A 15,575-nucleotide genomic window follows, 5' to 3' on the forward strand; every position below is an offset into this window, starting at 1 on the left:
TATATGGGAGATATCCATGAATTACTGTATTTTCTTATCAATTTCATCATAAAATGCACTTTTTGTAATAAAACTATTAAAAAGCCCAAGTATGAAAATTTTTATTGGGTTTTTCTTGAGTTTTAACTAACAAAGTAGGCAGTGTCAAGCCTTTTTGTAGGGGTTTCAACTATTCACGGCAAAGGGGGAGGCAGGTCCAATGCCCATCCGCTTGCAAATTAAGGGGGAACACTTAATTTAAAGCATACTTTATATAGTATAGGGATATCATAACCTAATCTAGGAAATGTCACAAGTAGTGGAGTAGTTTTGGTGGAAAATTTTCTTTTATAGTAATTGGATGCAATATCAAGTTCAGGATATTAATAGTTTGGGGAGAAGTAAGGATGTTGTGGACAGCTCGCAAGGAACAATAGCTCTTGAAAATTTATGCATAATTCCAAACATTTTCAAAATTTTATTTTGAAATACAGTGAAGTATTTCATTCTTTCTTGACTGAAGTAAATATATATTTAGTACTATGAAATCACAAAAGTAAGCACGGGATTTTGTTTACCAGCAGAAGCCACAGGGAAAATTTAAAAAAAGAAAAGACAAAGTGCCAAGTACTTAAGTGTATTTAACACATCTTCGGGGCACAAAGATGTGTTAAATACATGAGAAAGTACTTGGCTCTCTTTTCTTTTTAAAAATTTTTCCTTTGGCTTCTGCTGATATATATAGTACAATTCAGTTGGTGTTACAAGAAAAGATTTATGGTGGTTAATATGTAAAGAGTTTACATATTCAGTCGCACATTTCATTGCATCGACATTTGGAGTGAAAATTGGTCAGTTGTTTTAAAAATGAACATTCAAAAATACTATACAGTGGTCCCCCCCTTATTCGCTGGAGATGCGTACTAGACGCGCGCGCATGAATAGTTAGAACTCATGAATAGTTGAAGCCCCTATAAAAACGCTTTGTGAGTTAAAATTCAAGAAAACCCCACTAAAAATTTTTAATACCCAGTTTTTTAATACTAATTTTATCACAAAAAGTTCATTTTATGATGAAATTGATAAAGAAGAAAAAAAAAGGAATTTGTGGAAGTTTCTCATTGAAAAATACCGCGAATCTGGAGAACGCAAATACAGGCGGTTTACTGTAGTTTTAAAATGTGGCCAGGTGTGTTCTGTATAGTGTTGAAATCTGTTTTTGTATTTGGAGAACATTAATATTTTCCTTTTTGATTTGTTATTTTTGTCTTTCATGAGAATAGCTTATTAAGTTTCTCATAATTTATTTTGTCAATTTCAGGTACAATGCAGATGAGAATCTGGAGGAGACACTAGAAGAATCTGGATGGAAGCTTGTGCACGGAGATGTGTTCCGACCACCTCGTTACCCTAAATTATTCACGGCTCTTGTGGGTTCTGGAGTCCAGATATTCTGTATGGCCCTTGTAACTATTATATTAGCTATGTTCGGCATGTTGTCTCCTGCATCTCGTGGTGCCCTAATGACTGCAGGTATTTTACTGTATGTTTTCATGGGATTGATAGCCGGGTATATGTCCGGGAGATTGTATCGTACGTTGCGAGGTCAGCAGTGGAAGTCTGCTGCTTTTTGGACAGCCACACTCTACCCAGCATTTGTTTTTACCACAGGGTTCTTCTTAAACTTCTTTATTTGGGGTAAACAGTCGAGTGGTGCTGTGCCTTTCACAACGATGCTTGCCCTGTTTTCCCTGTGGATATGCATATCAGTGCCGCTTAACTTCATAGGTTACTATTTTGGTTTCCGCAAGCACCCGTACGAACATCCTGTCAGGACCAACCAGATTCCTCGACAGGTTCCGGAACAAGTGTGGTATATGCATCCTGTGCTGTGCCTACTCATGGCTGGCGTCCTCCCATTTGGAGCCATGTTCATCGAGCTTTTCTTCATTCTCTCAGCCATTTGGGAGAACCAGTTTTATTATCTCTTTGGGTTTTTGTTTTTGGTGTTCATCATCCTGGTCGTGTCCTGTGGTCAGATAAGTGTTGTCATGGTGTACTTCCAGTTGTGCGGAGAGGACTACCACTGGTGGTGGCGAAGTCTCGTCACGTCGGGAGGCTCGGCAGTGTATGTGGCTGCTTACTCTATCTTCTATTTAAGTACAAAGCTAGAGATAACCGAGTTTGTCCCCCTCCTCTTGTATTTCGGCTACACAGCGATAATGGTCGCAACTTTCTGGCTACTGACAGGCACCATTGGCTTCTATGCTGCTTATCTTTTTATAAAGAAAATTTATGGTGCAGTTAAGATAGATTGAGGTATGTCATAATTGAGTGAAAGTCAAGTAGTCTTATTTAATTTTTCCTTTGTATAAAAGCAGCAGCATGTTACTTGCTTGAGGGTAGAAAGGGAGCACATTTTCATGTGCAAGAGAAAGATTTATTAATCCTATTTTTCAGACATATTCAGTTTTTAGTTATGAATTTATTGTTGAGTTTTTTTTTCTTTTTTTACCAAAGCCTTAGATATTGTACTATGTAGGTACTAATGTTTTCTTTGATGCGTTTGTGATGTGTTGAACTAATATGGTAATTGAGATCAAACAAGGAGTGTGCACTTTGGAACTTTGTATATATTGTTTAAGTCTTCAATTGGGCTGTCTGTCTCAGATGGCAATGGATGAATAAAGGTAATGTATGCTGAATATTTCAGTGAATACAGTCGGTGATATTATTTGCTGTATTATGGTACGTGTACTGGGCTTCATAAGATTAGCTGTTGAATGGTACTTGCCTGCACGAGACATTCAGGTTGGTTTGGATTCCATTTATTTGCAATGAGGAAGCTGATAGTTTGCAGATCTTCTGGTTTGCTGATTCAGCTTCCAGTGTATTAATTGCAGTATCAGTAGAGATTTGGAAAGACACATTCTCAAAGCCCCTTGAGAATTTTTTCTTTTGTGCATCTTGTCTGTGTATTAGAAGGTTCTCCCCACTTTTTGCAAGGATCAGAAAGAGCCTCGTTGTGACAAAGTAACAAAAGACAGTGAAGATGTCGTGCAAAATTCACATTTTTGTGAATTTGCATCGTCATGTATAGGTATAATCAAGGCTTTGTGTATAGCAACAGAAAACTCCCGTACCAACAGTTTTAAACCTGTGTCCATAATTCATGACATACTTCCCTGTGAATACTTGGATGAGGTGACTTGCACTGTTTATATTTGTAAATGCTTGGTATTTGCTCTCATTATCTGTGAAAGGTTAATGAGACCTGACATTTTTCACTTAATCTTGTCTGTAAAAGTGATTGGTTTTGATGTATGTTTGTACTCAAGTGGAGTATAAGCCAGTTGTTTATTGTTAGAAGCTGATTATTATAATATCTGAAGTGAATGTAATTTCTAAAAACTGGGCTGATTCATAGTTTTCTGATTTTCACTTCTGGTACTTTTATTTGCAGTAGCAATTTTTTTGCATCATATTGTATTTTATTTGCAATAGCAGTTGTTAGCATCATATTGTATTTTAGTGTTCTGTTTTGACTTTGTTATGATTGAGATCTGTTTGAGATACTTTGCGTGTTTATTCAGTTATGGGGGTAAAATCACTGAGCAGTTAGATTATGTAACCTGAATGGATTCATTATCATTATTTCTGTGGCAGTCTGAAGTTTCTCCTGAGATATCTCAGGAGCAGATTGCACTGGAGCGGAGATATGTCGCGACCCTCTGATTAAGTAAGTAGACATTATTCATGTGGCATCATTCATATACTGTAGATTCTTTGTGAAGCATGATGACCCTTTCATTTGACCTTTGCATAATTGTATGCATTATCCTCACTGTTTTTATAATATTTAATTAATAAAATTGTTAACTGATACTACCCTTTACTACTATATTTTATCATGAATACATTATTACAAATATACATTAACAATGATAATTACGTGAGTAAATAAAAGTATACTTGCCAGATGTCATTAGGTGATTTAACTAGATCACCCAGTCCATATAAGAATCATCAGAGGTATATGTTATTACAGTTATTTAGGAGGAAGATATAATTATTTGCAAAGGTATATAGAATTCATTGCAGAAGATTGTATTAGCAAAAAATACTTGTTGAAACTCCTTTAAATATCTTTTAGGTAGTTTTATAGATGGAAATAAGAAGAGAGGTGTATTTGATACATTGTTGTGAAAAGTAGCCTGGTTAGTTTCGTGATAACTTTATTAATGCCTTCAAAGTAATAAGTGATTAACCTTCTTGGTAACAGGACAAGTACATATAAAGTAGGACTGAGGTACTTTTGCTATTGAAAAGGTAGTGGTCACCCATAGATTGCTGTGTGGATGTGGATGAAGTAAACATGTTACAAAAGTTTGTTTATTAATACAACAGAAATGAAAGAAAAACCTTCCAGAATTTTATTTGTTGTGTATGGACACAATATATTGTCTTCTGATTTTACTTATGTTTAACACCCGAAAAGGCAGAATAATTGAGCACTTAGGTCAACAGGAATCCCAAAGTCAACCTTACAGTAATTTGTCATATCATTTTCATTATGGCTAGCCAAGTAAGTTATTTAGCCATGAGTCATCAAAATAATTTAGGATACCAATTTTACTTTAGTAGGAAAATCAGGTGTTCTTTGCTTGATAACACCAAGTCCTAAGGCTATTTCCATATGATATGTGCTCTGAAGTGAGTGCTAGTGGTATTGATTTAACTACACAAAATGAATCAGTGACTGGGTGATATTGTTTATTGGTTTTGCTTGATAATACAAAGTCATGGCTATTTCCATACGTTATGTGCTCTGAAGTGAGTGCGAGTGGTATTGATTTAACTACACAAAATGAATCAGTGACTGGGTGATTTTGTGCATTGGTTATCAAAGTGTATTAGCTAAGAGGTCACAGATACTTTTCTGCAGGAAGCAGAATCTGTTGTCAAAACAGTAAGGTGAAAATGATGTTGAATTTACATTGACATGTGAGACTCCCAGCTGTGGCACAAGATAGTTTGGTACACAGTTTATCTAAAAAAATCAGTATTCCTGTTTTGGATATGGTTCAGACCTACCACAAATCGCCAACTAAAAAATACCGACTTAATATCTACCAGGGAGAGCAATTTGTAGCTATAAGTATGAACATCGGCTAAGTACAAGTTTCTTGTGTAGCTGAAGTAGGACTCAAGTCTAGTACTAATGCCTGGAGGGAACTCCACATGCTGGTAAATGAGTTATAACTATAGGAAATTGTCTAGCCTGGTTTTCATAAACCTTATATCTTTCCAGCAGGATTAAGAACCAGCACATAAATGACCCATAACTGAGGTTTGTTGTTGTTAGAATCTGTGGCTTTGGACTTCAAGATAAAACTGGGAATCCACAAACTTGTTTATGATCCCAATTATAATTAAATTCAGTGGGCAAAGTGAGGAAAACTAGAGTCATGCACAACAAGATAACTGAAACCATTATGTAAGCATGACCAACTTAGAGTAAAGCTTTATATAGAGGGGTAAGAATGCTTTTATAAGTGATATTCTATAGTTGTCATCAAATGTTTTTAAGAGACGATGGTAAATGCTAGTTTTTTTTTTCTTTTTCTTTTTCTTCAAGTTTTATTTCATTTTGAGTGTTGTTATCCATCATATTGAGGAGTTATGTAGTAAAGTGATTAGTATTAATTTACCTTATGTTCCCAAGTATATTTGTTGAGAGTGCTAGCTTGTCATTTGAGCTATATGAGAGAACATATGGTGTTGAGCTCCTAAACTGAAGAGGGAATAGTGGTGTTCCATAACTTGTTTTCTCCTGACTACAGAATATACAGTGTTACATTTAGGAATGATCCAATACATATGTTGTCTACCAGAAGAAAGGGATGAAATATTATATCATCATTTTGATGCTCCCATGCCAAGTAGTAAAGTTTACACCACAGGGGATTTTGAGCTCTATAAATATAATGAAAGGGATTGTCTATATTTTTACTTTGTAAAAAATGCAATCATAAGAGAGATGAGCCCTTCAATACCATTATGTTTATTACTGTAGCAGTGGCTATTGATGGAAGATACAATATTTTTGCCGTTTTACCAGATCTGTAAAATCATATCCATACACTTCCACTGTTTGGCAGACGAAAAGTAATTTTGTCACTTCATGTACATAAATCGGGCAATCACTCAAGGCAGACACAGATGGTACATTGTTGTAAATGGTAAACATTTCTTCTTTCTGCCAGCTAATCCCAGTACATATGGGGATTATGGCATCTGACACTTTTGGATTGTTTAGACACACCATAAGTAGTGTGAATTGTGTAAATATAAGTTACATACTGTGCAAAGCTCATAGTAGCCCACTACCTCCCTCTGGATTAGAAAATTACAAGGATCACAAACAATTGTCATGGCTTTGGAATTCAGTATTTTTTGAAATTTATATTTTTCCTTTTTTCTGCAAGTCTAACAATGTAAGTTCTCTCTGAAAGTTGAGAGCATCAGATAACATCTGATACTATCTTATTTTGCATATACATACTTGAAAAATCTGGTAAATCCCCCCCATACAATAAACTGTTGGACATCTCCAAATCCAAAAGCACCGTAACTTCCTGGAGGTACCGTAGTATATTGACGAAAGATAATGCGTTCCATTGAAGGATTTTCTTGGGATAGGATGTCCCATTTCAGTGGTTGGATCATCATCTGTGTGAGACTCAGTGTCTCTATTGAAGAAAGGGGTTGCAGTGACAAAGGAAGCACTTTGCGATTTTTGTTTGTCCAATATTTTTTCTGTTGACATACTTTTCCTGTTCCAAACTTAAGCCTTCAATAACTTGGACATAAGAGAGCTATAAAATTATCAATTTAGAGTTACACATACATATGAAATTTTTTATCAGTGAAAATGTAATTCCATGTGTATGGTTCCATTGTGTTGACAATTTTGAAGAATTAGGGTACATCCACACGGCAGTAAAACATGATAATCTCACTTCAGCCTTCATCTCACACACATCACAAACAGGTTGATAAAAGTCGAATACTTATTTTGCACAGGTAGTCCTAATCTGTGCATCATAAAATTATCCATCATTTACCAAAGGCTCATTCTCCACTTGCAGTTGTTGACTTGCTTTTCACTGATTTGTGGTACATATATGATAGGTTAACAGCTTGTATTTTTGACAGGTTACTGTAGTGTAGACGCACCCTTATAGAGAATTATGAAGGGGATTTGAGATGAAAGTATAGGAAAAATAAGCTTAAGAATATGGCAGTAACAATATAAATGCTTTAACTAAACAGCTGTTATAAAATACAGAGCAGGTTGCTTCCAATGGTAGTGAGTCATATTTCTCAAACCTGCAATAACTTGCTTGCCAACCAATTACAGAATTGTATTAAACAAATCAGTATTGCAATGTTTTTCTTTGGGGTGTTTATATAGATAATTGTTTATAAAAATATTCATTGTTAAGTTTACAATTTTACTTCTGCTCTTTAGAAATTTGTTTAAACAACCCAATTAGTTTATATTTTGGATGCCTGGAAAGCCATTGAAAATGAGTGCAAGTTTTGAGTGCAATTGTGTGGACAATGACTAAATTTCTGGAGTATTCTAAGAATTGCGGGTACTACTACAGTACGTATACTCTAATGTATGATATTGTGAATAGTTTATTTTTTCTTTGGAAAGTGTATTTGAACTAGAACTTGTGTATGGGAGAATGGCATAAGGTATACAGTGTTAAATTCTTGAAGTGGGACATGGAAGACTGCAGTTTCATAAAGAGGTTCAACTGTGTTCTTGATTGTTGGTCACCATAGTACAAAATTACGAAGTATTCGTCTGCGTTGATGTAACCTCCTTCATGAAAACCTTGAATGATAAGTAATATATAAATTAGAAAATAGTACTTATTTACCAAGTTTTAAAATTTCATACCACCATATTAATGATAGAGCTGTTGTATGCTTTATCTTTCCTATACAATTTCAGTCATTTTTATTGTGTTGGAATTGGGACATTAGATAATGTTGAAAATGTTGATGTGTTCAGGTATTGATCGACAAGATGTTTCTTGATGCTTGATTGGTAAGTAATTTGTTAACCTTTGGGTGAATTCTGTACTTTTCTCCTACACGTTGACTTTAAATAAATTTTAACTGACATCTGTTTTGATTTGCATCGAGAATTTTCGATGAACAGGACGGTCTTCAGTAGTACATCACTCACTTTCACAATAGGTGCATAGTTTGACTTGGTCCAAGTGCAAGAAGGTTTTTTTGGTTACGTCCACATTTTCTTACGTGTCTTGTCTGAAGATTCAGACAAGTCATTCCTATCAAGTTTTAAGTGTGGGCTTGTTCAGATCTTTGTCATATTCCTTGTAATATCTCATGCTTGTGTGAAAATGAATTTGAATGAACCGGACTACATAGGCTTCCATTCCTTCCTCCTGTGAGGCAACCATGTATTCAGTTATTCATAATGGCCTTTATTTTATTCTGAGGTTTCGTTATTGTACTGTATTACACATCACTGATATGCTTTCACACCCTAGGTATGTTTCATTGCAATGCAAGAACTGTTTTGACAAGTTGCTGCAAAAGGGCAGTTTTTATGACTGGGCAAAGCACATCATCATTGAACGCTTGACTTCACTATACTTAATGCATCTTTTACTTTTACGTATATTTGTTTCTACTGTGTCTGTAAATATTCATGCACATTTCACACACTCTTTCCTACACACTTTCATTGCCATAATCCAGTACCATAGAAGTATCAAAGCTTTCTTAATGCAAAATCAAATATCTGTTTCCACTGGTTGGAACAGTTGTACTATTACTCTGTCTTCTTATAGGGTACTCATATGTATGCGCTTTTGTGTAACAATGAGAGAAAAAATTATCATTCCATTTGCATGGTTTTTATTTTATTTATTTGTCTCATATTTCATTTGAGAAGAATATTAAAATGAAGCATTACTACGTAGTGTTGATTTGGTACTGTGTGACTGTATGATACAAGACGATGTATTTTCTACAGGAATTCTTTGTAGTGTGCGTAATGTTGAGTAGTTCATAGTTTTGACTGCTTTTAATTTTTTTCTTTTTTTTCAACCACTGATTTGAGTATCCTTTTAGTGTACACTTAATTATTGAAACAAATCTGATCTTATAAAAATTAACTATGAGATTAATTCCGTATCCTTTTAGTGTACACTTGAGTATTAAAACAAACCTGATCTTATAAGATAAACTTTGAGATTAGTTCCGTCTCCTTTTAGTGTGCTCTTAAGTATTAAAACAAATCTGGTCTTATAAAAATTAACTTTATAAGATTAGTTCCGATTCCATTTTTATTTATTAAATGACATAAGAATTTTTTTCTCAATTTTTAGTTATGACACAAAGGCCAAGGGATACATAGGATTTGGTTAATGACATCCAAAAATATTTTTTCATTTTTAAAATTATGAGTTCTCACAGAAGAAGGTGAAGGCTACGTTGTATTGATTATCTCTCTTGAGCTGTAGTTTATCAATATGGATGATAATAGTTGATTTGTGCGTTATCAGGGAATATCTTGGCGATGTTTTAAAAACTGATAATTCAAAACTGCTCTTGTTAAAATCAAAACTTGAATGCCTGCATGTGGCAATTTGTGCAGAAAGTTGAAGGTGAAAACTTATAAGGGTAAATTTGTACTATTTTAGATATGAGAAAGAAAATTTACTACCTAATTGTAGCTTCCAAGTACTGTATTTTTCTTCCTGTAGAGTGTTTAACAATTATCAAAGGTTAAATGGAATTTAGAGCTTGATTTTGCTGAGTAGTCCCAATTTCAGAGTTGTGTGATGGAGATATACGATACTATGCATACTGTATTGTAATATTCCATTGGCATCCTATGTATTACAGTTTTTGGCATTTACTATGTATAAATATAAAGTCACGCAATCCTTTTGCAGTGGTTATTGGGTGGAAGTGGGTGATAATGTCTGTTCTCTTGATTTTTGTAAGTCAAGATTGCCTTTGTTATATTACTGATGTAATCATTCAGGTGAAAATAGCGTCTGTAAATGCTGTATTGAACACTTGATTCTGAGAAAGTTACTTTGAAAAGATGATGTTGGGTGATCTGTGTAAATGAAAAACAAAAAAAAGAAACATTATTGTTATGCAACATATAGAGTAATGATTAATTTTTTTCTGATGTGAAAGGTTTCCATATCTTTTATGTCTTATATATATAGCATGAAGGGCTCAGAAACTAACAAGTTTTAGCATCTTGTAGCGTACTTGTAATCATCTCTTTTTAGATTTATTGGTGGTAATACCATTGGAGTGGGTGTATTAAGTGAAGATTTATTTTTTCCTTTGGAAGATTGTTTTCATTTTCATTGCACTTTGTGATATTAAAAAGGACTCCTGAAGGTTGCTGTTTTATTATTCTTAACTTGTCTGAAATATCTCTCTTACCTCTCTTACATGTTTTGGTTTAAGGTTATATGTAGTACTCTTGCTTTCTTCCCACCTGGCTACATAACTTCATAACTTACTTTAACTTTATCTTTATCATCATTAATTAACGTAGTTCAAAGTTTTGTTCTCTGGCTGATCTACTTGGTGATTATAGCTAGCCAAACCTGACTGCCGTGTTGAAGTACCCCATAGCGGGATAGTGCCGTCTTTGCACCTCACGCAGTAGGTACACATTAGGCATTCCTTGCGGTTCTTTGCAAGAGTCCCTTCGAACCTTGTACGTTGTATCATATCGCAATTCATACATTGTACCAATCATAATTCATACTCACTCTCTTTCTTCCACCTTACTTTCTACCCTCCTACCAATTGTTTCATGGCTTCCTCCTGTTGCACTATTTAAACATTTTTACTCTCAATTTCTCTTCCTCATGGTCCCAGGGCTTGCCTGGCCTTTTGATTTTATATTCCGTTCAGTTGAGAGTTAAAATATTAAACAGGCTTTGTTCAGTTGTAAACTCATAAACATTGCTATTGCTCCTATTTTGCACAAAAACCAGAAGGATGTGAGAGTGGACATCCAACCTACCTATAAAACTTCAGTATCTGTTCCTGTCATGTAAAGTGGAAGATTTTACAGACAAGTCATGTTCCTATTGATGGGTCCATTATTAATGTCCTAACAACCCCAAGATTAATAAATTTGGGGACAAAGAGAATTCCATTGTGGTTTGCATTTGTTTATGTGATACGACTACAATTTTTTTTATTACTTTGCATGTCTGTCACTTTGACAATTTAGGAGGGACTACATTTTTTTTAATTGATTGATTCATTTTTTCAAGAACTCAGCTCTCAGAATTTGAAGCATTTAGTGAAAGAATTTGAACGATTTTGAAAGCCACAGTGTATGACTTGATCATCTATAAGATAATTACCGATTGGATTGTAATGGAATAGAAGGAAATATAAAATTCAGGATGAAGGACAAGGACTGTTACCTATGATGAGGTCATTCAGTACTGAAAGGGGAATTGAGAGTAGATTAGTTTTGAAGGTGCAACAGGAGGAAAACCTCAAAGCAGTTGCACTATGAAACAGTTGTTAAGCAGAGGGTGGAAAGGTAAGATGGATAAAAAAAAGAATGTGAACGGAGGTACAGTAAAAGGAATGAAAGTGGTTGCAACTAGTGGCTGAAGAGACACTGCAAAGAACCTTAAGTAATGCCAATACTGTTTTCAGAAAGGTAAATCTATTTAGCAAATACTGTGATTACCTGGGAACGTAACCGTAATTGCGAATACAGGCAATCCCCGGGTTACGAAGGGGGTTCTGTTCTTGAGACGCATTGTAAGCCGAAAATCGTCATAAGAGGGAAGATCATCAAAAATCCTAAGAAAACATTACTTTTAATGCTTTGGGTGCATTACAAACTATGTAAACTGCACTCTTAATGCATTTTTCATAAAAAAAAAAACTTCAAATATTGATTATTTTGCCTTTTTGGAGTCATATTTCTTCGGCCAGATCAGGGTTGTAAACGTCGTAAACCTAGACATAATTTCTGATAAATGTAATTGAAAAGCGTTGTAACCTCGGAACGTCGTAAGCCAGGGACTGCCTCATTGGCAGTCCCCGGGTAACAGCGGGGGTTCCGTTCTTGAGATGCGTTGTAAGCCTCAACATCGTCAAAAATCATAAGAAAACCATACTGGGTACATTAAAAGCTATGTAAACTGCATTCTTATTGCATTTTTTCATAAAAAAAAACTTTCAAATATTGATTATTTTGCATTTTTGGGGTCATGTTTCTTCTGCCAGATCAGTGTTGTAGGCGTAGTAAACCTGGAAATAATTTCTGATAAATATAATTGAAAAGCTTTGTAACCTCGGAACGTTGTAAGAATTATTATGGTTATTAAAAACTTTAAGATGACTACGGTTACATACCTAGGCTATCACAGTACATAGAAAAATGTTATCTGTTAAATTCTGTATTATCGTCATTGCCTCCAGTAGGCTATATTAACTCATGACACCTAAGTCAGGATAAACCCTTGTGAGTCGGTACTGAATAACTTTGCAAGTTCAGTACCGAGGCAGAAAACTAATTACAGTACAGCCTAAAGCACTTGGAAAGCATGTACATCTACTTTGTGGAACTCCCTTACGGTGGATAGTGACATCAATGCATCTCATGCGCAGTGCACTGTAGGCATTACTTAAGGTGCTATGTAGCATCCCTTTGGTCCTTAACTGCAACCCCTTTCGTTCATTTTACTGTACATCCTTTCTTAGTCTTACTTCCATCTTACTTTCCACCCTCTTCTAACAAGTGTTTCATAGTGCAACTGTGAGGTGTTACACCTTTTACCCTCGATCTTTTCAGCGCTGAATGACCTCATAGGTTCTAGTGTTTGCCCTTTGCCTTAATTTGTCTATTGTATTCTATTCACTTATCGATGTATTACTAATAGACAACTTGTAATCAAATTTATTATGTAAGTGGGTAAGAATTCCGTAATTATTGTTATGTTGGTCTTTTCTGGTCAAACAATGCCCTTCGAATACTAAAACTTAAAATCTGTGACCTTCACCTCTTAACTGTGGCTTCGGATTTAACCCAAAACGTTTAACATCCAGAGAAGGTCACCTATTGCATGTTTGAGTTACTGTATAGGTCTACATTGATTGTTGTATGTAACTATCTATAAAAGTTAGAATGCTTTTAGGAGGTTGCTAAGTAAAGCCAATTTTAGTCTTGCACTTTATTGATATCTGTGATGTAAATATGAGTTTGTATGACCATTTTCATAACTTAAACGTAATTTTTATTCTGAATAATGAAAGATTATGCCATGGCAATATGGATTTGGGATTTAAAAAGCAAGTACATTCAAACTCATTATTTCACACGGATGCATATGTAAATGATAAATAATTTTGTTAATTAGTAATACACTGAATTAAACCAGTGTTTCTCTTATAAAACTATGATATATGTATTCCAGATAGTTAGCTTTCAACCATGTTTGCTAACTGAATTTAAAAGACTTCATGTGTTTGTAAACAGAAAGGCGTGAAATATAACAGTACCACTACATACAAACAAATTAAAATCAAGTGACAGTGGTAGATATGACGTCAACGTCGCCTCTTCTTGCATTTTCCTGCAAGAATTGGGACTCCTCACTCTGAAATAGACGGCAATTCATAAATTTTTAACGACAAAAAACGTAAAACCGTGATTCTACTTAGCTAGGCTAAACCTGAATACAGTTTTTGATAGATCAATGTTATTCTATTCTATCAGAACCAGGATTACTCATTTTTTGTCATGAAGTAGAAATGTGAATGATCTTTCTTACCAGTAACAGTCGATGTCGACCTCAGAAATGGAAGCCTTATCCAGTTTAGTGTACCACTGGCGGTGGTTGCACACGAAGGTCTGATGAGACAGTCCGTTCTTCATCTTGCGACCGAAGTTGCATTCGATAGACATTCTGCCAAGAACAACAAAGAAAAACGAACGGTAGTTTTTTCTTTCTTTCTTTTTTTTCTTTTAGATATTTGATACGCATGCGTAGACCTATACATACATCTACAAAAGTTATAAATATTATAATATAATAATATATATATATATATATATTATTAATATATATATATTATATATAGTAAATATATATAATTATATATACTAATAATACAATAGATATAAAAAGCCTAAGATGCCGCATCGGCCGGCCAGGACATACGTCAAACAAGTCCGCCATCTTGGCGCGGTAAATTCAAACAAATGCAGCAAGGCTGCCAGTATATGAACCGTTTTTTCCGCCACTAATTTCGGCTAAATATTGCACAAGATTTTTCTTGTCCTGATTGGCTCGTTACAAAAGCCTTTACAATAATTTCCCTACCAAGGAGATCTAATAAAATTAAAGTTGTTCCTTATTGTTTTTGAAAGTTAACCTTGCAATGACTTTGTTTTAGCAGGCTAGGGGGAAGGGAGGGGCTAAGTTGTACAAACAAATGTTAATATTTACCCCAATAACTATTGCTGTAAACAATAATTTGAAAATGCTGTGATAAGACAGATGACTAAAGTAGCCCTACAGCTATGGAATCTGTGCAAACTTAAGGTAAAAATCTTTGTCTCTGCGAAGTGCCTCTTTGTTTCCCTCCCCCAAATATATAATTTTTTTGGCAACAGGCCTACAAGTTTTAAGTCATAAAACTGTAGGGTTTGAGCCTAAAATAAACTACCAGTAGGCCCTAGAATAACTAAGGATTTCTGTTTGTTATCTAGCCTTTGCATCTCTGCCTGCTCCTTTGAAGCCCTGGGTGGGGTGGGGTTGGGGGTTTTTCCATTTTTTTTGGAAACGGGATGCTCCTCAAGTGGTGAATTCTGAACCTCTAGACCTGGCTTTGGAAAAATTTAGGCAGGGTATTCAAGAAGACCTCGTCTAAGTGGGCAAAAGTGGACCTATTCTCTAGACCTAAATTTTATATGGTGGAAAATAATTATATAGAAACTTAAATTTTTCACAAAACTACCTTTAAATTTGCTCAGACTAAAATATATCAATTAATGGCCAAGCATTAGACAAGTTCAATATATGCCTTCAATCTCTAGACCTGTGTTTGTCAAAGGACCCAAACAAATTTATTTATACCCCTTATTTGGGATAAGGGCCTGGGCCATCTCTATACTTCTATAGAACCAAAAATTGCCAAAAATGAGCCAATACCTGATGAGCAACCCTGTATACCCGGTCATAGTAACCGTCCCCCCCCGCCCCCCCCCCCACCGAGCCTTTTCAGCCTAGACCAACAATCATAAGGCCAGTCCCTAAATTTTTTTTATCAAGCTAACTGTTCACTTGGTTTGGTCAACACGATGTATAAATTTAAAGCTGTTGGGTGGCCTTTTATGGGTTCATCCAAGCCTAATACATTGAACAGTAACAACTCTCAAAATTGTATTTACAACCAATTATTTATTTTCAAATGAATACTTTGTTCTTACATTGAAAGTGTAAATATATATCATTTATTGTAGCAATCTGTGCAAT

General features: G+C 34.9%; 2 protein-coding genes across 2 annotated transcripts in view; one reads left to right on the forward strand and one right to left on the reverse strand.

The window, feature by feature from the left end:
- LOC135221117 (transmembrane 9 superfamily member 4-like) overlaps nt 1–10,451 on the forward strand; it is a 62,231-nt gene extending 51,780 nt beyond the window's left edge. Inside the window, exon 3 of the mRNA XM_064258932.1 lies at nt 1,301–10,451. Within this exon, the coding sequence (XP_064115002.1) occupies nt 1,301–2,297 (997 nt within the window). The 3' untranslated portion in view covers nt 2,298–10,451. The remainder of the gene's footprint in view (nt 1–1,300) is intronic.
- Nucleotides 10,452–13,253: 2,802 nt separating this feature from the next.
- The window catches only part of LOC135221119 (uncharacterized), an 11,110-nt gene continuing 8,788 nt past the window's right edge, over nt 13,254–15,575 (reverse strand). Inside the window, exons 6-7 of the mRNA XM_064258936.1 lie at nt 13,869–14,003; nt 13,254–13,694 (exon numbers count right to left, since the gene is read on the reverse strand). Coding sequence (XP_064115006.1) covers nt 13,694; nt 13,869–14,003 — 136 coding nt within the window. The 3' untranslated portion in view covers nt 13,254–13,693. The remainder of the gene's footprint in view (nt 13,695–13,868; nt 14,004–15,575) is intronic.

This window comes from Macrobrachium nipponense, chromosome 2 (assembly GCF_015104395.2).
Source record: "Macrobrachium nipponense isolate FS-2020 chromosome 2, ASM1510439v2, whole genome shotgun sequence".
NCBI lineage: Eukaryota > Metazoa > Arthropoda > Malacostraca > Decapoda > Palaemonidae > Macrobrachium > Macrobrachium nipponense.